This window comes from Hermetia illucens, chromosome 3, assembly GCF_905115235.1.
Source record: "Hermetia illucens chromosome 3, iHerIll2.2.curated.20191125, whole genome shotgun sequence".
NCBI classification, from domain to species: Eukaryota; Metazoa; Arthropoda; class Insecta; order Diptera; family Stratiomyidae; genus Hermetia; species Hermetia illucens.
The window spans coordinates 74,278,920-74,306,065 of NC_051851.1; the positions used below are offsets into that span (position 1 = coordinate 74,278,920).

General features: G+C 41.0%; 1 protein-coding gene across 1 annotated transcript in view; it reads right to left on the minus strand.

Moving 5' to 3' along the window:
* The window catches only part of LOC119652047 (ETV5-related protein Ets96B), a 51,996-nt gene extending 32,057 nt beyond the window's left edge, over positions 1-19,939 (minus strand). Inside the window, exon 1 of the mRNA XM_038055982.1 lies at positions 19,728-19,939. Within this exon, the coding sequence (XP_037911910.1) occupies positions 19,728-19,775 (48 nt within the window). The 5' untranslated portion in view covers positions 19,776-19,939. The remainder of the gene's footprint in view (positions 1-19,727) is intronic.
* Positions 19,940-27,146: the final 7,207 nt, after the last annotated feature.

Genomic DNA, 27,146 nt, shown 5'->3' on the forward strand with positions numbered 1-27,146 from the left:
TATAGTACCAAATTTACGAACTTAATTTAAGCAAATAAAAGAATGGGATATATTTTGAGGCCTGATCTTTATCCATGGTATCTATCTGCAAAGTAGATGCGTCTTTATGTCTACTTTCAGATTGTTTTTAATAGGTTCTGAGAACGAGACCTTTTACACTGTATGGTATCTAAATTTGGGACCTAGACCTTCTATTCTAGTTCCCTTATGTTTGATACCCCGTATGGGCATATTCGGGTAAAAACTAGTTCCACCCGTCTTTCCACCCTTTCACACGCCCCTTGAACTTAACACAAAATCATATCGCTTGTTGTATATAAAGGGACTCAAAGACCACACGTTTCCATCAAATTTCGCGACAATAGGTTCAGAAGTTTTCGAGCAAATCGGATGTGATAGACAGACAGTGGCCCATATGTTTTCTAGACACTACATATGCCGTCGACATAGCGCTGGTTGTGATTACAAAGCATCTTGAAAATGCTGAGATGTACTTATGCGAAGCAATCAGTGCTGTTAAGATCTGGTTGAAGAGTGCTGGACTGGTTCTTGCAGAAGAAAAGACGGAAATTATCCTTGCATTAGAATTTTAGAATTGGGAATCATATTAGCACTTCCAAGCCAGCTGCATATCTTATCTGATGCAGATAAACCCGAGGCGGTCTACCGAAAAATTGTCAGGACGATTGGGATACGATGATAATTTCATGATAGCAACCCAGAGTAAGCTCTGAAAAGCGAAACAGGTCAGGAAGGCACGGTTACGCACGCCGCGGATAGAAGAAAGGATATCTAGCTAAAGTGAGATAACGGGTGCCCATTATATAATGCTTAAGGGGGGTTAGCGGTAGGCGAGAATCAGGGGTGGTCATACTTTGTAAAAATCCCACACTTTGGCATGTTCAGGTCATGCCTTTTGAAGATTTCTACATCCTTAAAAAAAAACACAGACAGACAGGCAGTCGAAACTAATAAGATTTTGTTTCAGATAAAATCGAGCCGAGGCACGGATTTTGGAGGCCTCACCAGATTTATGTTCCCCCACGGAAGACAGGCACTCCACTTCAACGGAAAACGTACACTTGGTGTATACTGCGCGGACATCCAGAAAGGATCCCTTAATGAGAGGAACTGGAAACTTGACTACCGCCGGCCTGTCGGTGACCCTGTTGCCTAAATCTTCCAAAAAAACGGGAGAGCTAGGTTCGGCAGAATAAAACTTCAACCGCAAAGGAGAAGGTAATGAAAAGGCGAGATCTGCTATACTATCATTTGGACACTTCAAAGCACGTGGTATGGATGGCATCTACCCAGCGATGCTAAAGGAGGGTATGGAGCACTTAGAGCGAGTTCTAAGAAATATTTTTCGTGGATGTTTTCCTCTGGAGTACGTGTCTTCCTCTTGGCAGAAGGTTTAGGTAGTCTTCATGCCTAAGCCTCGGAAAGATGACTATTTAAATCCAAAGTACTTCAGGCAAATCAGCCCATTTCGTTGAAATATCTAGAGACACTAGTTGAGCGTTACATACGCGAGAAGGCACTAAGGCCGCACCTACTAAGTGAGAAGCAACATACTTACCAACGTGTAAAATCCTGTGAGTCTGCTCTTTACTTTTTGGTTTCAAAGATAGAGGACGCAACTCTGAAAGGCGAGTACGCGATGGGGGTGTTCGTGAACATTTAAGAGACGTTTGACTGTGCGCCCTTCCAAAAGCTCTGTGATGCCACCATAGAGCTTGGTGTTAATGTAACTTTAATTAAGTGGATCTGCGCTATGCTAACGTCTACGTCTATCTCTAGATTACAGTGTGCTGAAGTAGGTGTTGATCGCAACCTAACAACGGAAGCGACGAAAGGCTGCCCTCAAGGAGGTGTGCTATCCCCACTTCTGTGGAGCATGTTAATCGACTCCCCACTGTGTGAACTGAAAAATCTGTCAATACATGCTCATGGCGTGGCTGTGCTAGCAGTTCGTCGAGATCTCGCAACGGTGTGTAGAAATACACAACGCGCCGTTGATTTCATTGACAGTTGGTGCCTGATGCATGGACTTTCAATAAATCCAAATAAAACCACCATGGTATTAAGGAGGAAACTGAATGGTCTTTGACTTCCAGAGATGACGGATACAACCCTTCAGCTCTCCGAAGTGAAATATGTGAAGCTTCATTGGAACAAAGATACAGCCCTTGGATTTGGTTATTCAGAGCACTGCAATGAGAGCAGCTCATACACAAATTCGATTATGAAGAAATAATGGACATGGGTGAGACAGAGTATTGGAAGAGTTATTGGTAGAAGTGAATCCAGTTTTCGCAATGCCTTCTGATTCTCGGAGCCCCATACATCTGTTTGGTAGAAGATATGAAGTTATCTTGAAACGAAGAGAAAATTGAGACGAACCAGAACCAGACTTTGAACACTTTCATCACTTCAAAAATCGTTCAGGAATGTAAGAATCCATTGAACACTGTTTCTAGATTCAATACGGTGAAACTACTCTGGGTACCCGGTCATTGTGGTGTAGAGGGAATAAAATTTCGGATACCTTAGCAAAAGGGGGTTCAATTTGCCTTACGCCCGGGCCCGAACCAGCAACTGGGGTGTCAGTAGCACTGGCTGATTCGGCTATCAAAGCTTCCCATAATGACAGGTGGCTGAGCCTTAATGCTGCTAAACACACCAAACTGTTCCTGTCAGAACCAAACAAACATATTGCAAAAGCTGGAAGACATGCAAAAGTATTGTGAGTATTCTGACAGGCCATAATTCACCAGCTCATTTAATCACAAGTAATCACTCTGGAGAAGAGCCACTACACCATATATTATAGTGACCATCCAGTAAATCATGTGCTCGGAGTAGGTTTCTTAGTTAGCGGAAAAATGAAACCTGCTGTTATCGGCTTTGAAAATATAAGCGAACGGCTATCCACTCTACGCTTGCGAGGCAAGTTTAGAAATATAAGCCTCATTAACGTTCACGCCCCTACAGAGGAGACTGCAGAGTCTGAGAAGGATAGCCTGTCCCAGATATGTTATTAAAATCATACTTGGGGATTTTAACAGCCAAGTAGGGAAGGAGCCCGTATTCAGGCGATACGTTGGCTCCTATAGCTTACACGAAAATACAAATGATAACGAACTGCGGATTATTCAATTAGCAGGGTCACACGAAACGGTTGTTGGAAGTACCTGGTTTGCGATCCACAAACATACATGGGCCTCTCCAGACGGGACCACTTTCAAACAAATTGACCACGTGTTGATTGCACGCTGCCACCTCTCAGCTTTGATGAATGTCAGAACATACAGAGGGGCCAATATAGACTCGGATCACTCTCTCGTTGGCATGGTGTTCCGAGCTCGAAGAACGTTATCATTGATACGACGAAAAACATACTTGGCCCCAGCCGCAAAAGGAGTCGGAACGGCTGGTTTGACGATGAATGTAAGCTAGCAACGGAACGGAAGAATGCCGCACACCGAATAATGTAGCATTCTCAAAGAACGCGGGCACGCGCAGACAGTTATCACGAACCCCATCGAGCGGATAAGCGATTTCACAGATGGAAAAAGGAAGCCTGGGAGAACCAACAAGTCTGTAAACTAGAAAAGTACAGGGAGCAACCGCACCAGGCGCGGAAGTTTTACCAACTAGTCAGCAGGATGAAGCCTTATACATACACCTCGATGCTCATCCTGCCGAGACAAAGAGGGAAACCTGATATCCGACAGAATGGGTATATTGGAGCGATGGATTGAATACTTTGATGAACTACTGAACAACCAGAACATCGGCGAGTTGAAGGTCCCGTCAACTGAAGACGACGGACAAATACTGCCACCACCAAGTTTAGGAGAAACAGTCCGTGCAATTCATCGGCTAAAAAATCATAAGTCGCCTGGGGCCGATGGAATTACAGCCGAATTGGTTAAATATGGAGTGGTTCATCAACTTGTGCTCAAGGTATGGGACAGCGAATCAATGCCTGACGATTGGCAACGAGACATTATCTGTCTCATACATAACAAGGGAGATATCACACAGTGCAGCAATTATAGAGGTATCACGTTGCTGAGTGCCATCTATAAGATATTCTCCGTTATCTTGCTAGGTCGGATAGCCCCATACGCTCAAAACATCATTGGCCCATACCAAAGAGGCTTCACTCCAGGCAAATCAGCAACAGATCAGATTGGACAACAGTTGCACCATCTATTCAGCGACTTTAAAGCCGCCTATGATAGCATAGATCGAAAATCACAATTGATAACAGCTACGATGGGGAAATCCGCGCATGGTTGTTTTCAGCCAACAGAGCCTATTTCAGCTTACAAAAACTGTTCCGCTCGAAACGTCTCACTATAGAGTAAAAGCTCTTACTGTACAAAACAATGATCTTGCCAGTCCTCATGTATTCCTCGGAGACTTCTTAGCAAGAAGAGTTGCGAACTCTTGGCCGCGTTCGAGAGAAGAATCCTCCGTTTTGGCCCTCTACGTGAGAATGGGCGATTCCGTAGCCTACATAACGACGAAATCTATGAGCGATACCATAACCGTCTGGTTATGGATAAAATCCGGCTCAATAGTTTACGGTGGGCGGGTCACTTAATCCGTATGGATGGGGATGATCCCACCCGGAAAGTCTATAAGGGCAATATCTACAGTACAAAAGGAAGACGAGGCAGACCTTGCTTAAGATGGAGCGATGGCGTAGGCCTGGACGCCAGACAGCTTTTTGGGATATCGAATTGGGGGACCTCGGCGCAAAACTGGGATGCCTGGAGTTCTTTATTAAGGCAGGTCTACACCGGATACCAGTTGTTGCGCCGTTGATGATGATGATGAATCACTCTGTTTAAAAAAAATTTGGTTCTTTTTCCAAACTTACACGCATCTCATTACACAAGCTGTGCCTTCTGATCGTCCATCAATTTTTGGGGCATCAGATTCGTGCATGCTTTCATCATGCTCAACTTTTGTGTCACGATAGGAAGAACTGAAGTTTTACTTCAACTTTTCATAATGATGAATTTCCTTTTCCGATTTTTCGGTGAGTAGTTTCTGAAAATGAGTCCTTTTTCATTTGAAATTCTTATTTTGCAGCCCCTCACTATCACCCTTCCCGTACATATAGTTCTCTTTAAACTCAAGGGAAAATGATTGTATATATGTATTGTTTAGAAAGAGTGTTCTCAGAAGAAATAGGATAACCTACGAACTTTGCTGAGTTACCTAGCTAGCTTGCATTATAAGCCCTGCAAGGTAACAAACCAACAGAATTAGCTCCAAAAGTGAACAGCCAATAGATATCACCGGGTTTGAAATAACACTACAGCTCTACACCTAATCATTCTTTATCTAGAAAAGATTTTACCACTTCTTCAGAATCAGACTCCCGTTTTTAAAGAGGATCTACTTCCAACTTTTCCTTATACTCATCAACAACAAAACAATGCTTGACAGAAGTCATGTGGCTCATTCAACACTCGAGAATGATATCCTCTTTAGTTTTACTTTATTCCTTTTGTTTGCGAACTGTACACATACACCTTGCACATTCTTTCATTTCAGTAGGGGGTGTGCGCTCATTAGGTAATTGACCGCAACTTGTAAAGGACACTTCATCCCATAATGTGTTTTTCATCAGGTGCAGCGAATGAATAGACCCCGACAATGGATTGTTCCTTATGGAAGGAGAGAAGTAGAACACGCACTCATTCACTATTTATCTTAAAGTTCACCCCCGAAAATTGATTTCGCTATTGACGAGGTGTCTATCAATGTTTTTTTTTGCACATTTGTGAGATGAGAAATGGCGAAAATTGGAAATCTTATTTCGCTAACAAATTTAACCGCGTTTCCTTCTTGGGATTGTGTCATTTCCTTTAATTTGCGATGAAAACCGGAGAAGTAATACGAAGAGGTGGAATCATTGCGAAAATGATATTGAGGTGTATTTTGGTGGGATTATCAATAAATTGTAATGACTTCATAGTTGAGGCTTCCAAACGGGGACCGTAGATGTTGAGACAGAGCAAATTTCTCTAAAGAAATGTTATCGGTAAATATTGTCTTCATGTAACGTAAAGAACAAAGGGAGTATAGCAGGCAAATTTTTGGAAAACGAATTTAGTAATTCTGAAAGAAGATGAAAATCTATAAGCGTATAATAAGAGGAAACAGATACGCGGTAGAGTTTTTTTTCTAGTTCATAACCTTTCCAACTTTTCTATAGCTGGGAGATATGGTGTAGTGTATTGATGTACACTTTTACCAAAATATTGTATAACTTGGGGTAGTCAAGAGAAGATCTCAATTAGTACTTTCGGTATCACTTCTAATGAACGTCAAAACAAAGATAAGTAAAATACCAAAAATTCAACATACCAAAGTGTAAAAATCTGAAAAAATTAGATCGTCTCAAAAGCTATAGATGGAACCGCATATGCAACTATACCGACACGGTATTACTGTCACTCTTCGATCGTGAATATGCTGTACCTTACTAAAAGAATGGAACAGATCATCCAAGAAGCTGCTGCTGTAGGTTTACCATTTACATAGCAATAAGTGTGATATTAACGAAATTCACGGAGACTCTCATTGAAAATTAAATTTTACAAGGACGAACATTTTTGTCCTTACTTACTTTTAAACAAAATTTTGGGCATATTAATGGAGCAATTTGAATTATGTTCTGCTGGACTCCAAAGAATTCGTTCATCGTGAAATCTATCAAGAAGAAACCTGTCCCGAGAGCCTTTGGAAAAAACATCCTCGTCGTTCGTTCTGAAGAAAAAGCAGCGTAAATGGTAATGGTAAAATTCATTGTGGTGAATGATCTAACTTAAGAAGACGAATACGCTTTAACTACCTGTCTAACTCAAATAGTCCGCGGAAGGCGAAGCTGACAAAGCTCTGAGATAATCGACAAATAGAAATCGATAGGAAGATAAAATGTCAGCGGCGGAACCTAACATAAAATTACTAAAATGGTATGGGGAAGCTGGCCCATCAGGGAAAACGAGGCTACTACCAGAAACCACAATGCAACTTCCAGACACATGAATAGAAACAGACAACAAAATATTATTGCGAATCACTCATCAATTCCTACACTTAGACATTGGTCAAGCTGGCAAACATCTTTTTCTCTAAAAACAACGTTTCTTTTAATCTTGTTTGTTATTTAGGTTGTAAGTTAAAGAAGTGCACGCATACGCATTGTGCGGCTAAGTCCCACCGACTAGGTGTTGATCTATCATATATAAATTGGAAAAGTGTCTCAATATTTAGTGGATATCAGAAATATCTAAAGGGTACTAAACCGATCTCCCTGTGGAGGAGCTAAGGAGTTATTCCATTAAGATATGGTTTTGGACATATTGAAGGGAAAAATATAATTATGCAGCACCACATGATAGTGCTCTCTGTAGTTCCTTAATTCACTTTTTATCTCACATACAGATCAAAACGTTTTCAAATTTCAGAAATTCAGCTCCGTTTATATTTAATTTCAGTTCCAGTCTTCTTGCTTCATGATTTAGAATGATTCACTGATAACGCAGTACAGCTTCCGGCGACAGAAGCGAAAGAATATTGGGGTGGACTTTGGGGGTTACCCGCCGAGCATGCTGAGTGGATCACCGCTGAAGGCACCCGCTATGCCAATACGCCTAGCATGAATTTTGCGGATGCTACCATAAACAGCTCGACGAACTGTAGGGGCCCTGGTCTGGATCGGGTACAGAATTTCTGGTATAAGAAATTTACCAGTGTTCACAATCGGCTGGCACATAGTATAAATCAGGTCATTAGTCGGCCGGAAGAATTTCCACCTTTCCTCACTGCAGGAATTACCTACCTTGTCCCTAAAAAGAACACGGTGCAGGACCCCGCACACACCAACCCGCCACAAATTCATAAAGTCTATTATTAGTGGAAAGGTCAATGCGCACCTCGAGACCAACAACATTCTGTCCGAGGAGCAGAAGGGTTGCCGAATTGGGTCAAGGGGTTGCAAAGAGCAACTCATTATCGAGTCGGTAGTTGTAAGACAAGCAACTAGAGGACAAAGAAATCTCATTAGTTGCGATTTCGATTATGCCAAGACTTTCGATAGCGTCCCACATACCTGGCTAATCGATGTCCTACATCTGTATTGCAATGATCCCAAACTAATAAAGTTTTTGGCAACAGTCAAAGAAGGGTGGCATACCACCTTATCAGTGCATACATCTGAGGGTGGTAATACCTCAGAACCTGTCTATATTCGGAGGGGCATCTTCGAGGGGGATTCGTTGAGTCCCCTTTGGTTTTGCATGGTAGTGAAACCCCTTTCATGACTACTGAATGATGTTAGAGAGCATGGCTTCGCAATAAAATGTGATCTACGTGCTAAGTGCGAGCTGACACAGTTGATGTAATTAGATGACATCAAGTTGTATGGTAGTACTGACGACTACCTTAGAAGTCTGCTGCGAATAATACACACATGTTCAGCCATGATATTCGGATGGAATTTGGATTAGACAAGTGTCGAATCCAAGCCATCCATGCATACATGCCGGACATAGCATCGGTGAGCTCCATATCCAAGGAATTTTGCAGGGACCCCATACTCGAATTAGTGATCTGAAGGATGCTCCGCCGTCCGAATTTCTGCGACGTGTGAAACTGGTACTGAAGTCGCATCTCTCGGGGAAGAATAAAATAAGCGCGTTGGCTTATGCATTCGGAATATTACCGTGGAGGAAAACTGATCTGGAAAACGTCCGGCAGCGGATACGGACTATTATCTCCAAATTCCGAATGCATTATCCAAACTCTGGCATGAAGTGGATGAACCTGCCTAGTGACATCGGAGGTAGGTACGAAGGTGACGTGGCGGCACAATATTATCGCCAAGTCGACACGCTGCGCGCTTAGAGCAGGCGAGTCCCTTGCATGCGGCTATCTGTAAGGCAGACTGTGGGCTAACTCCACTTAACTTGAAGGATCGATCTTTCAATCCTCTGAGTGGAGTGAAGTCGAATGAAGAGCAGATCGATGAATGGAAGTCGAAGGCAATGCACGATAAACACGTGAATTGTCTTTGGCAGCCATTTGTTGATTTGCATTTGTCGAACAGATGGCTGTGTGCTGGGGAGCTTTTTGTTAAGACGGAGGGGTTCATGTGTGCCACTCGAGCTTATAAAAAGCTCATCATGAAAGAACGGGTGGAGAACGACCAGTGAAGAATATGTGGTTCGGCGTTAGAGATGTTGGACCTTCTCATTTCTGGCTGCACTGTTATGGCACCGGTGCGGTACACGATCAGGCATGATACTGTAAGTAAGGCCATCCATCAAAACCTTGCATACAAGCATGGGCTGATCACAGGAACACATCCGATTTACCGATATAAGCCACAAGCAGTACTTGATAGTTCTGCTTACAGCATATATTGGGACCGGTAAGTCCTAACTAACCATTCCACACAGAAAACCTAACGTGCTGTTAGTTGACAAGACGGGTCGCTCGGCGTATATTATTGATGTTGCTATCCTCCATAACAGTAACTTTCGATGGAAATACGTGGAGAAGAAGGTGAACTACGTGAACGAGAAATCAATTAAATTTGGCATCTCGAGCGGTTGGTTGTAGTTCCCACAATATTGTCAGGTACAGGTATTCTACCTAAATCCCTCATGGCTTCCCTTGATGCGCTGGGACTCTAACGCAGTCTGATTTGAACTATGCCGAAATATACCATTATGTATACCTTCCCGATGTTGCGGGGAGTTTTCCCCCATTAACATATCGCCGGCCACCACCACCAGCGCCCCTTTATGATTTAAGTAAGTAAGGTCGTCCGAGCCTAAATGTTAGTATTAGGTAAAACCCGACATCTACCGAGATTGTGACTACTCGAAGTAATATTGCCAAGATTACTCAGGGTTAAGAAGGTCTGTATAGCCTTCTACGCCAAGAGGACCTTTTCGAAAGGAAATGGGATCTCCAGTCAAGGATGATTGTTTGGATGTATATAGCCATGGTACGTCTCATTATAACGCATGGTTCTATTGCGTGGTGTCTGGCACTGAGGAAAATGTACAATAGAACGAACCTTAATAGGATTCGAAGGACCATGTGTGAAGGTGCTACCGGGACTCTGCAGTCCTGCCTAGCAGATGCTCTGAATGTACTCTTCCCCCTAAATATCCAAATTAAATACTCTAAGTCCGGATGTTAAACGGCGAAGCCCTACGGTCATTGTAACATCCTGGACGAAATAACTAGGGGAAAGATTTTCTGTGGACTTTTCAAGCAGGACAAAGTGGAAGACCGGCGAGCGGCGTGTTGCAAGGCTATGACATAGTATTATTCACTGACGGATTAAAGATGGTCTATGGAGTGGGTGCAGGAGATTTTTCGGATACGCATAGTTCAGAAGAGTTGCACGGTCTCCTAAGATTCACCAGTGTATTCCAAGTGGAAGTACTGGTAATAGTAGAAGCCTGTCGGTGACTGGCACATGATCTGAGTCCCAAGCATAACGTAGCTATTAATGTACGCGGAGGCGACATTCTCCAACCCGGTGGCGAGAATGCGCTGAACAGTTTGGGTCGTATGCTCAAAGCCATTCATCTCTCGTTTCCCGGTATTAGGAGAGGGGAATGAGCGCATTGATGGACTGGCCAGGTAGGGCTCTGCTCTTGGCAGTTCTTCGGTGGGCGCAGCCTGTATCCCGGTAGCAATTTTTAAGGGTGGAATCAACTCGCAATACTTAGCAGCCGTGGACCTCCTGAGCCAGACACGTGCAAATGCATACAAGAATATGGCGGTCTGCATGGGAGTAACCCTCAGGTGCTTCCTTTGTGATTGACGGGCTCTAACTAGAGCCAGGCTATAGATACTAGGTAAACCATTCTTTGAAGGCATCGGAAAGACATCTAGCTTGAGGCCGGGAGAGCATGAATGCTACGCACTGATTGTGAAGATCCGAGTCAGCTGGAGTCTGGTCCCTATCCTTACCACAGCAGCCATGCTCTTAGGAGTTTGTGGCATCAAAACGGGTACTGCAGCGCTAATTGGGCTCCTAGAAACGGCTACTGTCGTATGTCACTGCCACGCTCTCCCAGTTTGTCCCGTTGTTTTTATTGAAATGAACCTCGTTGTCATTACTTATAACAATGGTAATTCCGGCTATGGCCTAGAAAGAATGACAATTTTACTTCGATTTTTTGGTAAATTCACGTAGCAAAATACCTAAAAGCTCAACTAGGTATTCTCTGTAAAAACCTTTCTAGTATCTTTATATTTACCTTCTTGAGCGGCAAATTTTTTCACAAAGATTTTCATTCATCTACTAAAGTTTGAATGCCCCTATTGGATTGCATGGATAATTAAGCTGACCCTGACCATTGCCCGAGGCCAGATAAAAGCAGTATGATCACTCTCGAAACCATTTACCATTGACAACGTCTAAGACAAAGGGATGCCCTATCATGTATCCTTTTAAACCTGCCAATGTAGAAAAAGATCGGTCATGCAGATGTAAATGCGGGAGGCACCATCTTTTCAAGTGGGAAGAACAACTCGAGATGTATAATCTGCTATTATTCAGATCGAACATCGAGCAAGCATCACATCACACCGCTTTTACTGTACAAGACAATGGTCCTGCCAGTTTTCATGTATTCTTGGGAGAATTGGAGTAGGAGCAAGAATAATTGCAAACTCAGCCGCGTTCGAGAGAAGAATCTTTCGAAGAATTTTTGACCCCCTACAAAAAGATGGATGATTGCGTAGCTTATATAACGACGAAATTGATGAGCATGACCGTCTGGTTGTAGATGAAATCCGGGTGATTATGTTGCGGTGAGCGGGTCACTCAATCCGTATGGGAAAGTCTATAAGGGCAATAGATATACGAGGTGTGTTCAAAAAATAAGGTAAATTTTTATTTTCATAAAAAGATATTTATTTATTCATCAATATTTATATTGTCCTTTTCAAAGTAATCCCCTTCAGATATAATACTCTTGTGCAAGGGTTTTTTTTCCAGTGCTTGAAGTATTCCTGATAAGCACTTTTTGCTATATCCTTGGAATCTTCCAGCGATGCAGTCTTTATCTCGTCAATCGTTCCAAATTTCCGTGCTTTCATAGGTCTCTTTAGTTTTGAAACAGGAAAAAATCGCAGTGTGTCAAATCCGGTGAATATAGCGGCTGATTGTCGTATTATTTTTGGCCAAAAAATCTCTCACAAGCAACGATGAATGAGCAAGTGCATTATCATGATGAAAAAGCCATGAATTGTTTTCCCACAATTCCGGATGTTTTTTTCGTATTGCTTCTAGCACACAGCGCATAATTTCAAGGACTGATATGCCAACATCTTCAGCAACTTCTCCTATGGTAATTCCACGATTTTCCAAAACAATTTTTTTCACAGCTTTGACGTTATCATCTGTTGATGACGTGCTGCGGCGTCCAGAGCGATGTGCGTCATAGACATCTTCTATTACATATTGGAAGAGCTTGTACCATTTATGAACATTTTTAAGGTTTTATGTAAAACAAAACCTTATTGAAATCGATTCAATGTCTGTCTGTCTGTCTGTCACACGCACTTTTCTCCAAAACGGCTAAACCGATCCGAACTAAATTTGGTGGACAGATGGGAACTATGAAATTCCACGCATACAGCGAGTGACATAAATTGATAGGGGAAGAAGGAGGCTCCCCATACATGTAAAGGGGGAATCAAAAATTTTTTTCACCGGATATAGTCTCGATTTGTACTTTCCGAAACTGACAAAGTGCGTGAGTAAGGAGTCAAAATGTACGCATTTAAAGTGAGACAGGACTCATTTTCGGAAACTACCCATCTCAAAAATCCGAAAAAAATCAGGGTGGTGCACTTAGACGAAATCTAGGCCTCAAAATGTGTCCCATTCCGATATCTGCTCAAATAAACTTACTAATAGTATATTACTAACTTTTAGAAATTTGCTGGAAAACCCCCCTTAAATTCATCCTAGGACTTCTTTCTGTACCAGCATAGAGGACAATATTTCGTATATACGTGCTAAATTTCATAGAAATCTGACCATTAACGCCAAAATTATAACAGTTTAGCAAAGTTATAGTTTCGCGCGAATTAACTGCTTTCAAAACCATGCAAATAAGATGCTGACGTCATAATTAACGGGAATAATTGACATTCGCCTGAAATATTAAAGTCGCATGTATGAAGAATCTCTTTATTTGCAGCCCTTTTTAAGGTTTTGTATAAAACATTTATGTGAAATCAAATTTTCGAGAGATGTCCCATTCCGGTATCTGCCCAAATAAATTTGCTAATCGTATATTATCAACTTTTAGAAATTGACTAAAAAAACTCCCCTTAAGTTCATCCTAGGTGTACTAAATGCACCGACATAGAGGACAGCCTCATGCATACACATGCTAAGGTTCATGAAAATCCAACTATTAGTGCCAAAGTTATAGCAGTTCAAACTTATCAATTTCGTGTGAATTAACAGCATCCTAGCCATACAAATAAGATGCTGACGTCATAATTAATGAGAATAATCGACATTCGAATGAAATATTAAAATTCCATTCAATATGAATCCAATTCTCTCCAGCCTTTTTAAGGTTTTGTTTTACAAACAAAACCTTATTACAATCGGTTCAATGTCTGTCTGTCTGTCTGTCACAGGCACTTTTCTCAGAAACGGCTATACTGATTGACACGAAATTTGGTGAGAAGGTGGGCTCTGTAGACCGCCAGACATGCAGTGAGTGATATCCTCCTACGTTGAGATTTCGGGGGGGGCCCCATACATGTGAAAGGGGGGTGTAAACATTTTTTTCACCGAATATAGTCATGTGTGGTATCAAATGAAGGGTCTCGATTAGTACCTTTTGAAGCTGGTCTTAGTTTTGAGATTTGTTAAAAAGGCGGGGAGTGGGAGGGGTGGAAATTGATTATTTCTTTAACGGACCCATTCTCAGAAACTACCCAACCGAAAAATCTGAAAAAAATCATGAAGCTGCCTCTGTATAATGTCCAGGCCTCAAAATACTCTCCATATCCATATCTGTTCAAATTAAGTTAATAATAGTATATTACCATATTTTTGGGAAAATTGAGTAAAACCCCCCTTAAGTTTATCTCAGAGTTATAAAAGTTGGTAGTAGTATAAAATATAATATGAAGCATATTATCCCCAAGTTTGATCAAAATCATGTTATTATTAACAAAGGTGCAGTAGCTCAAATTTGACTTTACCGTGTAAATTTACAACCCGAAGTACTAAATCGGATATGCTAAATGCATATTCTTAACGGGCTACGTACAAATGGGATAATTCTACACTCAAATATACTCACAAAAGAAGCAAACAAAACATTTCATACCTGAAGCGCCCAGCTTCCGGTTTCCCAACTTGATTTATATTTGACGTAGGTTACATTCTTGGCATTTGCTAATAATATTAAACTCAGAGTGTGAAGCGTATGAGGTTGACTATTATCAATACAGGGGTTTCCATCAAATGATTTATTTAAATCACTTTCTAGAAAGTAGAGGCCAATGGAATTTTTGGCTATGTGACACGGAGCTGTCGTGCACTTGTCGCTCCTCATATCTTTTTCTTTTTCTTCGGCGTTTGTCCCGCTCACAAGCTGGCTCGGCTCGTCGTGATCGGTTTCGTCATTTTATTTTATCAAGTGCCTGATCAGGATATAATCGCGAGGCTTTTAAATCCCCATCCAGCGTATCAAGCCACCGTTGTTTCGGCCGGTTTTTTGGTTGCTTACCATTGACTTCGATGTTCAGACCAATATTGGTAAATTAATTCTCGTTGGGGTTGGGTTATCCGAGAAGTTACAGGTAGAAAGTATGAAAGGTTTTGTGTATTTTTTATATAAGAATATTTTGGTAGATAACTGTTTCATATTTAGCTCGTAATGAATATGTCTTTAATATGTCACACTATTTACTTTAGTAGCATATATGTATCTTCAGCCAAAGTAAATTCTGTGATTCTAGGATGAAACCAAGGACACTGGCTTTAAAACAAATACGGCCATATCGATTAATTGATGTAGAACAAAGTAGAAGGGAATAACAAACGGATGACAGCGGTCGGCAGTAGAATAAGTATGACCTATATACTTGAAGAACTTGAACTTGAAGACTTGAAGAAAATTAAAGACAAACGACTGAAAATCAATGCTGTTGTTGGAGAATAACATGGCAATTTGAGGACTGGACGATCTGTTTACTCTATACAAACTGTCGCAGAAATAGAAGTCCAGTCGAAGTTAGTATATCAACAAAAGATTACCAGAAGATAGGGGGAAAATTATAAAAACTATACGTGGTTGCCGTTGTCCCCGAAATGACGCATTGCGCGTCAACAACATCACGGTTCACTAAGATGTACTCATGCTCTTTCCAGACTCTCCCGCGAAGCTTGGGCTCTTCCTCCACTGTTCTGCCCCACGTGTTCCTAGGGCAGCCCACTCGTCAGTCATCCTGGATAGTGGACTCCATTGCATGGCTTATCCATGTGTGGCCTGTCCATTTCCCCTGTCGCTGCTCCCGTATAGCAGCACTGAAAGAATATTAGCACGGACCATTTTCAGTATAATGTTGGTGTTAAAATAGCTGCATTTCCAAATTTCAGACCGACAACAAAGGCAGACCTAAGGCCGTTAATGCGTCTAGCGAGTTGGAAGCCCCCATCGATGGAAACAATGCTATTTAGAAATACTAAGCGATCAATTGGCTTGACTCCTTCTTTCAATTCAGAGAGCAGCATCAGTGGATTCGAGCCTCCCATGTCCTCCAGGTAGCATGGAGAACGTCATCTATAATGAGAATGGGTAATATCAACAACAGAATACTGCATTGCGATACTCCGCTTTTTAAATTCCTCAGAAAATCTACCTCGATACAGTATCTTATATTTTTCACCACCATATGTCGATCTGATAATGACTATTAGTTTCTCCAAAATATCCCTTGTGGGTCGGTCTGATAATAGCTGTTAGTTTCCCCGGTATGTCCGTCTGCGTAGAGCATTCCAGATGCATTCCGTGTTCATGTTGTCGAAAGCATTCTCGAAGTCGATCAAGGGCAGGTGAAATAAAGATCTAAATTCCGCACACAACCCTTGATTGATCCGCAGGATGTTATTGTTGCCAGCACAAGAGGATTCAGAGCGAAAACCAACCTACACTTTCTCTTTCAAACTTTTGAGATTTTTTCTGATAAGTTTCATGATTATTTTAGCTATTCTTTTTGCAATGGCAGAGACTAGCCTTGCGGAATCATCCCCTTTCTCCACTCACTGAAAAACTATCGGATCCCTAAGATCTACGAAATTTTCCGAGCTGCGATAAGCATAAGATGGAACTTCAACGGATGCTACACGGTTCAGGACCGTGGTGATGTTTTCCTTAAGTTTTAAGTTGTTTATCATCGTTAATGAGAAGTCTGCCAATAGCATCTTTGACGATCGTAATACTTGCAGCTACCGGCGATCTGTTTCGTAGTATGGTATACGGCACCGCTTCCCTGGCCTGCCCAATAATAAAATCAATTTAGTTACGGTGCACTTCTTTCTTTCCGAGATTTCTCAGGGAACTGGAGTTTATGGGCAGTACGTTCTCCTCTAATCGACATAACAATAAAAGACTACAGTTCCCTACTCTTATCTATCTGCTTCCAAGTTTCAGCAGTCAGTCAAATCTTGACCTTGATTAATATTACAAATTCAGTTGGACCTGAGGGAAGAACACTTTTGATGGCGGACCAATGATCGTCAATATTCTTTGGGAAGATGTTCAATATATCTGTCGTTCGATCAGAAGCGTAGTTCCTTCACAGGTGAACGACAGCCAGTTCTTATAAGTGGATCACATTGAATTTAGAGGGTTCAATCTATCTGCCCTCATGAGTACGTGTTAATTCGCAGCAAAATAAGAAACCATGAAATGATGATCTCACTCGGAGCTGATTTCAGCATCTCTCTGTTTTCGCCCAACTAGAAGGCAACTCCTACAACTGAAACGTTGGCGGTAGTTTCTGCAGAAAACCACAAACCATTCGACATTATCTTCGCCGACACCAAACCTGTGCCTCCTTTTTATATATTCGAACAAGGTTGATAGCAATGTCACCCTTAGGGAACCTCTACTGAGTTGCATGCAATTGGTCATAGAAGGACTTCTTCTCCTGTATCGGAAGTTCGCACTTGTGCATAGTACTGTAATGCATTGATGTATGCATTTAGTAAATCTAGTAAGCATCAATCCGATATCGGCTTCATGTTTAGTTCGACAAAAAAATGTGGAGTATCAAGAAGGTTTTAGAGTTGGGCGATCGACAAACTGATATAAGATGGCAACGAAATTGCAGAAATATTACTACAAATACAACTTAAAAGACCCTCGCTTAAGCGTCTGCAAACTTTCGAAAGATGGGTCTTCAGGCAAATTGTTAGGACAAATCAACAAGGAGATCCATATTATGAGCTCTATGCATTTCAAACTATGGAAATAACAATGGGCAAGCCATGCAACCAAAGTATGCAGAAGATTGAATACCTCAAATGAATTCGTTGGAAAAACTGCAGGGCGAGAATCAGTAATGATTCTATTGACGAGAATGTTAAACATCGCTATTCGAATTTCACAATTGGGAAATACGGTGGATGGCCCAAGGCAGCTGAATATATTACCGGAATGCAAGACGAAGACTAAAGTTTGTTCCCCTGGATAAGATCACAGTGGATAATTTATAGTGCGAATTAAAAATCCGATTTACAATTACAGAAATTGAAGCAAATTGAAGCCTCGCCCCCAAAATTTAACTTCGCACTAGGTTGCTTGGTTAAAAAAAGTAGTTCGAGCTGTGCTCATAGTGAAATCAATGCAGCTGGTAGCGCGTACGGCTGACGATGGATATATTTGTGGCGAGGCAGGATTCGCGGCATTCGAAATTTATTTATTTATTTATTATTTTATTTATTATTATTTTATATACCAGCGGACAGATGACGCCACCGGCGCTCTCCACTCAGTTTAGAGCTCGCTACAGGAGTGGAGAGCAGGCGGTGGAAGAGAGCCATCAGTAGGCGGCGGAATGACATAAAAAAATAATAGCGAGTCTTACGTCAGCTGTCAGAGAGAAAAGAGGATATTACAAAAAAAGAGATTTATGTATCTTAGTTGTAATTTTAATTATTTGTAAAAATTAACTAGAGTTTTTATAATAGTGTTAGCTATAATGTGAAATAAATATTATAATAAAAACTTTGAGCCAACTTTTAGAGATATTTTGTGAATTAGTATATCGTTGCCATAAATCCCCATATGTTGCATAGGGTATAATCCTCTTTTTCGCGCCCTGGATATCAGTTTCAGGCAATGCGTTTCAACCTCTCTACAATTTTCCGATAAGTTTGCACTCGTCTACGCAACGTGGTTCCAGGACGATATACTTGTTGGTCATCTTGGAATAGTGGATACGATTTCATGGCATAATTCGCAATGGGATTTGCCCCTTTTGACAATGTGTGACATATCCACTGCCACTTCCGTTTTCTTATCAGTACCTCCGCGGGTATCGTCCATTTATTAGCATCTTAAGCCAAAATGCCCGGTAATACGACGCAGGCATGAACTAATGAAAGCTTGGAGCTTTTGAGTAACAGTATTGGTTCCCTGCATGTGCTACTACATTTTCAGTTTTAGACAAAGGCCCGTATTGAATACAGGAGGGCAGATGATCGATCTGATTAGATGTTTGTAGTCGATCAGTCAGAAGTCAAATGATATTGTGGCAGGCCTTGTGCTTGAATAATATATCATAGGTGTCAGTAGATTGCTGCCTATATTTTGGAGGTTCTATAGCCAGTTTTCTTTCACTGTCAGTACCTGTCAGTAGAACAGACATTTAAAAAAAATATTAGCCATCCATGTTTTTTTATTTGAGGGATGGGGTGTTTAGAAAAGGACTGGCATAATGAATAGTCAATACATTCCCCATGAGGATAAACAGATGTCTATTGCACCAAACTGGATTATTTAGCCAAGCATCAATTAAAAACCATTGGACAACCACCATATTAGCCTAATGTGGTTATGTCTGCTGTTTTTTTTTTTTTTTTTTGAAAATGAAAATTATTCCTCCAAGGAAAGAACTTTAGCCCATAGAAGGGGTTAGACAGAATGCATCGTCTATCCTTTTAACGGGGTTGAATGGGAATTGCTCTATGGTCCTTTCTTTGAAGGAGATGAAATAAACGCAGGCGGCTTAAAACTAACACAAACTTGTTTTGTTTAGAAATTCCGGATGCCATTTGATTTGAGACTATGTAACGTTTGTCTATAAGCTTCAGCTTAGCATAAATTGCCAATCTATTTGCAGAATATTTTGAGTCTGATCAAATTTTAATTTTGAAATTTGTTATTCTTTCATAATAATATACTTCCGCCGTTTTCAAATTTTTGAAAATCTAAAACATATTTGCAATTTAAACATTTGTTAGATAACTTGAGGAACTTCTATACTGTGCATGCCAAATTAAATTTCAAAATATGCTCCAAAATTTACGTTTTCAAATGCACTCCACAATTTACTATAATTTTTATTTTATCCTAATGTAATCACTCCACTCTTCTAAACTTCCGTATTACAGAAACTTGAGGGCTTACAGATCTTTGCACATTAGACAAACTGGGGTAGTTTTTAATTCCATCCATTTCAAGTTTTGCGGCCTCATTCAACTGGTTTCAACACTTTCAAAACGGATTCCCTTCAAATACCGTCCAGTTTTAGCTATCACTCACAAAACTACACTTTTTCAGAACACACCATCAACGACTCATCTTTTGCCTAGGACCAATTTATTATTACAATTCACAACTCCAGAACAACCTTCCATTCTCTTGAATTAACACTGCAATGTCCTACACTTAATCCATCACCTTTGATATTGTCCATGATACTGAAATCATGAATTACACATTTTCGCCAATATCCTTCTTGTATAATGGATAGGCGGAGCGTTACCTGGTCCTGATGCTGCGCATAAACCAATAATTGGAGGATAAAGTACGCCCTAGATCACATTACCATGACAATATGGAATTACTCCTGGAAGCGAGCGCGAGGGCTCCTCGGGGGTGTGTATTTGCCCTGAAAAATATTGTTGCAGGATTGTCGGAGGTGGCGAATATGAATGTTTACTTTTCAAACTTGGTATTCGACTCTTAAGCCAAATGGAGTCATGTTACAATAGTGGGTAATATTAAAATTTAACGTTTGAGTAGTTTGTCGTGAACTTAAAGGACTTATTGTGCAGAACGTTTCCTTTCTTTTGTAAAAAATTCAAGCGAGCTAAATTTGCTCTCGTGTCTGCGGAAGACTAGACGAAATAAGTTATTTTACTGCAGGTAAATATGTGGATGATGGCGAATTTTAAATAGAGTGTTTTTCAACCATTCAAAAACAGTGAGTATGGGAATTGCTGAAAACGTTCATGTGGTATTTACAATGGAAAAGGATATTTACTTTTGAATGTTTTAAAAAGTTTTCTGCCACGCATTTTAAATATGTATGAAAAAGAGATTATAGATTTGATTCAATAATATCCCGCTTGTAAACAGCTAGCCTTGTGTTGGAGTAGATTCACATCCAAGGTTTTCTTCAAATTTACCACAGGTCAAAGATCTAGTTCAGTTCCGGTATATGAGGAATAAAAACCCATTATTTGCCAGTTAAAAAAACTGTCTTTTTTTCATTACCTAGTTCAGGTCATTTTTTTAATGTATGAATAGGTGTAGTATATCTAGATAGATTGTTATTATTTATGGGAGAAATGGCTATTTAAAGAAAGAAACAATTTGCTGCTTCACCTAGAGTTTTCGCTAGGTTTTGTTTGTTTGTTTTTATACGCAAATCTCAGATAGTCGAAGAATATATCCTCGGGAATCCATGATAGTCTACACATTCAGATGAACGATACTGACGATATCCTTCGTGACATTATGGCTGATCTCCCCGTGCTATCGTATGATAAACTGATCAGAATGTGTACTTACTGACCCTTTTCCAAGCGTTCCCATGGTTTTCGCTATATATTTAAAGGCCTCATCCTTTCGGCGTTCATCGTCAATAAGTCCGCCATCCACGTTCAGTTCACTCTGCCAGTTACACTAGAAGAGCCCACAATGCAACCGTCCGCTAGTTGAACTGAGAGCACCATCCACGTACAGGCAGGCCGCAAGATCATTAATTCAACTCTGGTCATGAAAGACCTTGAGATTAGAATCAGAGATATTTTTGTTCATTAGCGATAAGGATGACAATAAAATTCTTGTTCACAGCCTAAACAAAAATCAAATCCTCCCCACATCCTTAACAAATATATTTCATCATCATCAAGGGCGCAACAACCAGTATTCGGTCTAGACCTGTCTTAATAAGGAACTCCAGACATCCCGGTTTTGCACCGAGGTCCACCAATTCAATATCCCTAAAAGCTGTCTGACGTCCTGACCTATACCATCGCTCCATCTCAGGCATGGTGTGCCTCGTTTTCTTTTTCTACCATATTGTTCTTATAGACTTTCCGAGCTGGATCATCCTCATGCATACGAATTAAGTGACACGCCCACCGTAACCTATTGAGCCGGATTTTCTCCACAACCAGACGGCCATGGTATCGCTCATAGATTTCGTCGTTATGTAGGCTACGGAATCGTCCATCCTCATGTAGGGGGCAAAAAATTCTTCGGAGGATTCTTCTCTCGAACGCGGCCAAGAGTTCGCAATTCTTCTTGCTAAGAACCCAAGTCTCCGAGGAATACATGAGGACTGGCAAGATCATTGTCTTGTACATTAAGAACTTTGACCCTATGGTGAGACGTTTTGAGCGGAAGAGTTTTTGTAAGCTGAAATGGGCTTTGTTGGCTGACAACAACCCTGCGCGGATTTCATCATCGTAGCTGTTATCGGCTGTGATTTTCAACCCTACATAGGAGAAATTATCAACGGTCGCAAAGTTGTATTCTCCTATCTTTATTCTTCCCGTTTGACCAGTGTGGCTTGATGTTGTTGGTTGACTGGTTTTCGGTGCTGACGTTGCCACCATATATTTTGTCTTGCCTTCATTTATGTGCAGCCCAAAATCTCGCGCCGCCTGCTCGATCTGAATGAAGGCAGTTTGTACGTCTCGGGTGGTTCTTCCCATGATATCGATATCGTCAGCATAGGCCAGTAGTTGGGTAGACTTAAAGAGGATCGTACCTCTTGCATTTACCTCAGCATCACGGATCACTTTCTCGAGGGCCAGGTTAAAGTGGACGCAAAATAGGGCATCCCCTTGTCGTAAACCGTTGTTGATGTCGAATGGTCCTGAGAGTGATGCTGCTGCTTTTATCTGGCCTCGTACATTGGTCAGGGTTAGCCTAGTCAGTCATATTAATTTCGTCGGGATACCGAATTCTCTCATGGCCATGTACAGTGTTACCCTGCCTATGCTATCATAGGCGGCTTTAAAGTCGATGAGAAGATGTTGCAACTGATGTCCATATTCCAACAGTTTTTCCATCGCTTGCCGACGAGAGAAAATCTGATCTGTTGCTGATTTGCCTATAGTGAAGCCTCTTTGGCATAGGCCAATGATGTTCTGAGCGTATGGGGCTATCCAGCCTAGCAAGATAGCGGAGAATATCTTATAGATGGCACTCAGCAACGTGATACCTCTATAAACAAACATATTGGCCGAATCATTTTTAATACGATCGCCAACCGCCTGAGCAGCCAAAATTGACAAACCAACTGTCCCTCCCATCCCCCAAATGCGGACTCTTCGTACATAACTGACAGGCTTCAGAAAACTTTCTACTCATACTACTTTAAACCGAGTTTTGCGTCTATCATCACTGTCAAATATTTAATGTCCGACTTGGAGATAGATTGATGAGAACCGTCTTCTTTTTTTGGCAAATCCCAAGAGCATTGATTGTTGCGAATATAATATAGCATGGCCTAGATCCTTCGCAACTACGACCAATGCTCAGAGTAATCAGCAATTTAAATACATCGTTGTGCTACAGTGGGGCTAATACAGAGCGCTGGGAACTCCTCCGGAGAGGAGACAAAGTACTTTTTGCACACATCGTTGATGTCGTACCAGAACCTTTTTCTCACTAAATAGCTGTCGACAATAGCTGCATATCAGGCACAAATTGGCCGAATTGAATGCATTTCTCACACCCAGAATCATTACGATGAAATGTTTGCTGCCACCACCCTTCCGACCGAAACAAGGATAGCTTAACAGGCTAGGCAGTCACTTGAGCGCGACTCGACTCTACTTCTTCAAAGCCTATGTTCGTGCCGAATCTAATTTGTAGGACAAAGTCAAGCCAGTTGCTAGTTTGATACCAGCAATGTTGATTTGGCTTTAGGGAATTCGTACTGTCAGTCTGAAACGTCTTTTTGGCTCTCAATAACTAAAAACAATATATCATAGATTACCAGCTCCAAAATGTTCCTTTTAGTACATATCAACCAGACATTTTTCTAGCAAAAGGATAGGGTACGTGATCTGGAGAGATCCATCATAATTCTATAGGCGCTTCTCTATCGATTTCATTCTGCTTCTGAGTAGAGTTGTTTAAAGTAGTCTTCCTTGCTTCATTGGATAGCCAGCTTAAGAGATTAGGCCACTGCAAAAATTTCAAAATATCTATCTTTTTTTTGCTGAAAAAAAAGGTCTTAACATCTTAGAAATAATATACTCAAAGGTTTAAGGTGGGGAAAATATATAAATATTTTTATTTCAAATTTTGGCACAACCCCTCTTAATCCGATATGAATATACCGATCGGTTTAAATGCGTTTTCGCGAAACTACATTTTTATAATTGGCGGAACTCATAGTTCGAACAAATCTTGTCCGCTTGGCTTGAAATTTTAACTGTATATTTATAATTACATTTTGCATGGAATTTTTGCGATATATTAGTTAGTTTTGTTTTTATAAATAATTTTCGGACGATTTTGTCGAAAATTTTAAACTTTTTTTTTCTAAAGCGCGCAATTTATACAAAATTTGAGATATCGAGAAAGTCTTGTATATTTATGTAGCTATGTATATGTGTAATCAAAAAAAGATTTTTTTTTTAACCTTAAATCAAAAATTGCAGGTGCCATTGGTTCAGCTGCATGATCTTTAAAACAAAAAACTTCCTTAAGAAAGTCTGTGTAGCCACCATTTTCTTTTAAATTAATTCCAAAAAATAATTTATACAGTTTAGCATATGTACAATGAAGAATCATTAACAGAATTACGGTTCACTTCATTGCCCCACTTATTTATTAGACGCTACAGTAAGCTAACCCCTTCAATTTTCAGCGGGCTTCCTTACAAATTTCCTTTTACCGGAAGTTGGGTCTTCTGCTTGTAGATGCATATGTACTTTTATGATGCATCGTACTATGTGGAGAGTACTTTTTGAAGAGATTTTTCTGAATATCGCAAAACATTTTGACGTTTATAAACTGACAGCTGAGGAAGAAAAATGATCCCTCAGGCGTGGTATCTACCAAGGTGACTCTCTAAGCCCATTCTGGTTTTGTTTGACATTGAAGTCATTGTCCCGTTTATTATATGGAAGCAAATATGGGTTTCAAGTTAAACATGATATACATATGATCGAAACGTATATTAATCCAAGTTACCGTCTTAGCAGGCACAAATTGCCTCCTTTGAACTTGGAAAGTATTGAAGCCTCCAGGAAATGGTTGTTTCCTCAATTACCAACTCAAGGTTATGTAATTTTGAAGAGAAGACAGTCCAGCACACAACACCTGCGTGCAGGATGCTAAGTACACCAGCCATCAAAGCTCCAAGATTGTTTGTGAAAACCTTCGGTTGAAGTATAACTTAGTGGCAAACTTCCATCTGTATTAGAGAGTATTCGTACTTAACAGTAGGAGATGACAGCACGGAGCGTGTCTAGTACAGCGCAAACAAAAGTATGTATACTATCCACCAATATCTAGTGAATTTGTTTTCCATTGAAGTGCCATTTTTCTTATACAAATTTCGAAAAATTATAAATAATAATAAATCATTATTTATAATAAATAATTACAACTAACTAATAATATAGAACATAATCAACAGTCTCCTGTTTTCTGTTATTTCATTTCGATTTTCATCTATTAATATTAACACAAAAAATATCTTTGTAGTTGATTTCCTCTAGAGCGGATGAGCGGCGAGTCGCGGACGGGTGGGGGGCTGAACCGGTCCCCCATATCAAGACAGAGGGACACAGAAACCGAATAAAGAAGAGCAAAAAATCGCATGCAAATTTGGAAAAAGAAGAATAAAGAACTTTACAAAACCTTGGAACCGTTGAAGATAAGGATCGAAAAGTTTGTAATCGATAATATAGAGCTAACGGAGAGATTGAAAGTTCGGGAGGCAAGGCCACTGTTCCCTCAGTCAACCGCAACCCATATCCCTACACAGATATGGAGCAAGAGGCTGTTGCCGAAGAATCAGCTGGTTTGAAAATGTAAAAGTACTCTAGAAAATTTAATATTTGGTAGTAACGAAAATGTTACAAAAAAATAAATAAAAACTTAGCTAGTGATTTAGGTGGAGAAATGTTTAATAGTAGAAAAAATAGTCCAACTGAGGACGAAAGTAGCATCTTGGGGAAGAAAAAAGAAGAAACAGTATCTTCCATAAATACCTTCAGGCTAGGCGGGCGCGACCTGCCTAGGAGTTCCATTCCTTGTTTACGATACTCGAACTGAACAAGCTCCATAATTATTATATTATAGCTGGCGACTTTAACGCTAACCATACCTCTTGGCTGAACGCTACAAAGGGAGAGGGGTATTCTTCAAATCTTGGATAAAACCATACCAGATAGAGTGTAGGTGTGAACTTTACGGTTCAAATAGTCCAAATTCCTATCTGGATTTGTGCATTGCTGACGCGCGCTTAAACTTCTTTTTTAAGAATCCTCAACGGAAACTGCAGCCTCTCCCGTAAGGCGAGATTCTCAAACTACAAGAAGTACGTACATATTACAGACCTAGATATTATCATCATCATCAACGGCGCAACAACCGGTATCCGGTCTAGGCCTGCCTTAATAAGGAACTCCAGACATCCCGGTTTTGCGCCGAGGTCCACCAATTCGATATCCCTAAAAGCTGTCTGGCGTCCTGGCCCACGCCATCGCTCTATCTTAGGCTGGGTCTGCCTCGTCTTCTTTTCCTACCATAGATATTGCCCTTATCGACTTTCCAGGTGGGATCATCTTCATCCATACGGATTAAGTGACCCGCCCACCGTAACCTATTGAGCCGGATTTTATCCACAACCGGACGGTCATGGTATCGCTCATAGATTTCGTAATTGTGTAGGCTACGGAATCGTCCATCCCCATGTAGGGGGCCAAAAATTCTTCGGAGGATTCTTCTCTCGAACGCGGCCAAGAGTTCGCAATTTTTCTTGCTAAGAACCCATTCTCCGAGGAATATATGAGGACTGGCAAGATCATAGTCTTGTACAGTAAGAACTTTGACCCTATGGTGAGACGTTTCGAGCGGAACAGTCTTTGTAAGCTGAAGTAGGCTCTGTTGGCTGACAACAACCGTGCGCGGATTTCATCATCGTAGTTGTTATCGGTTGTGATTTTCGACCCTAGATAGGAGAAATTGTCAACGGTCTCAAAGTTGTATTCCCCTATCCTTATTCTTGTTCGTGCTTGTGTTTGACCAGTGCGGTTTGATGTTGTTGGTTGATTCGTCTTCGGTGCTGACGTTGCCACCATGTATTTTGTCTTGCCTTCATTGATGTGCAGCCCAAGATCTCGCGCCGCCTGCTCGATCTGGATGAAGGCAGTTTGAACGTCTCGGGTGGTTCTTCCCATGATGTCGATATCGTCAGCATAGGCCAGTAGTTGGGTGGACTTGAAGAGGATCGTACCTGTTGCATTCACCTCAGCATCACGGATCACCTTCTCGAGGGCCAGGTTAAAGAGGACGCATGATAGCGCATCCCCTTGTCGTAGACCGTCGTTGATGTCGAATGGTCTT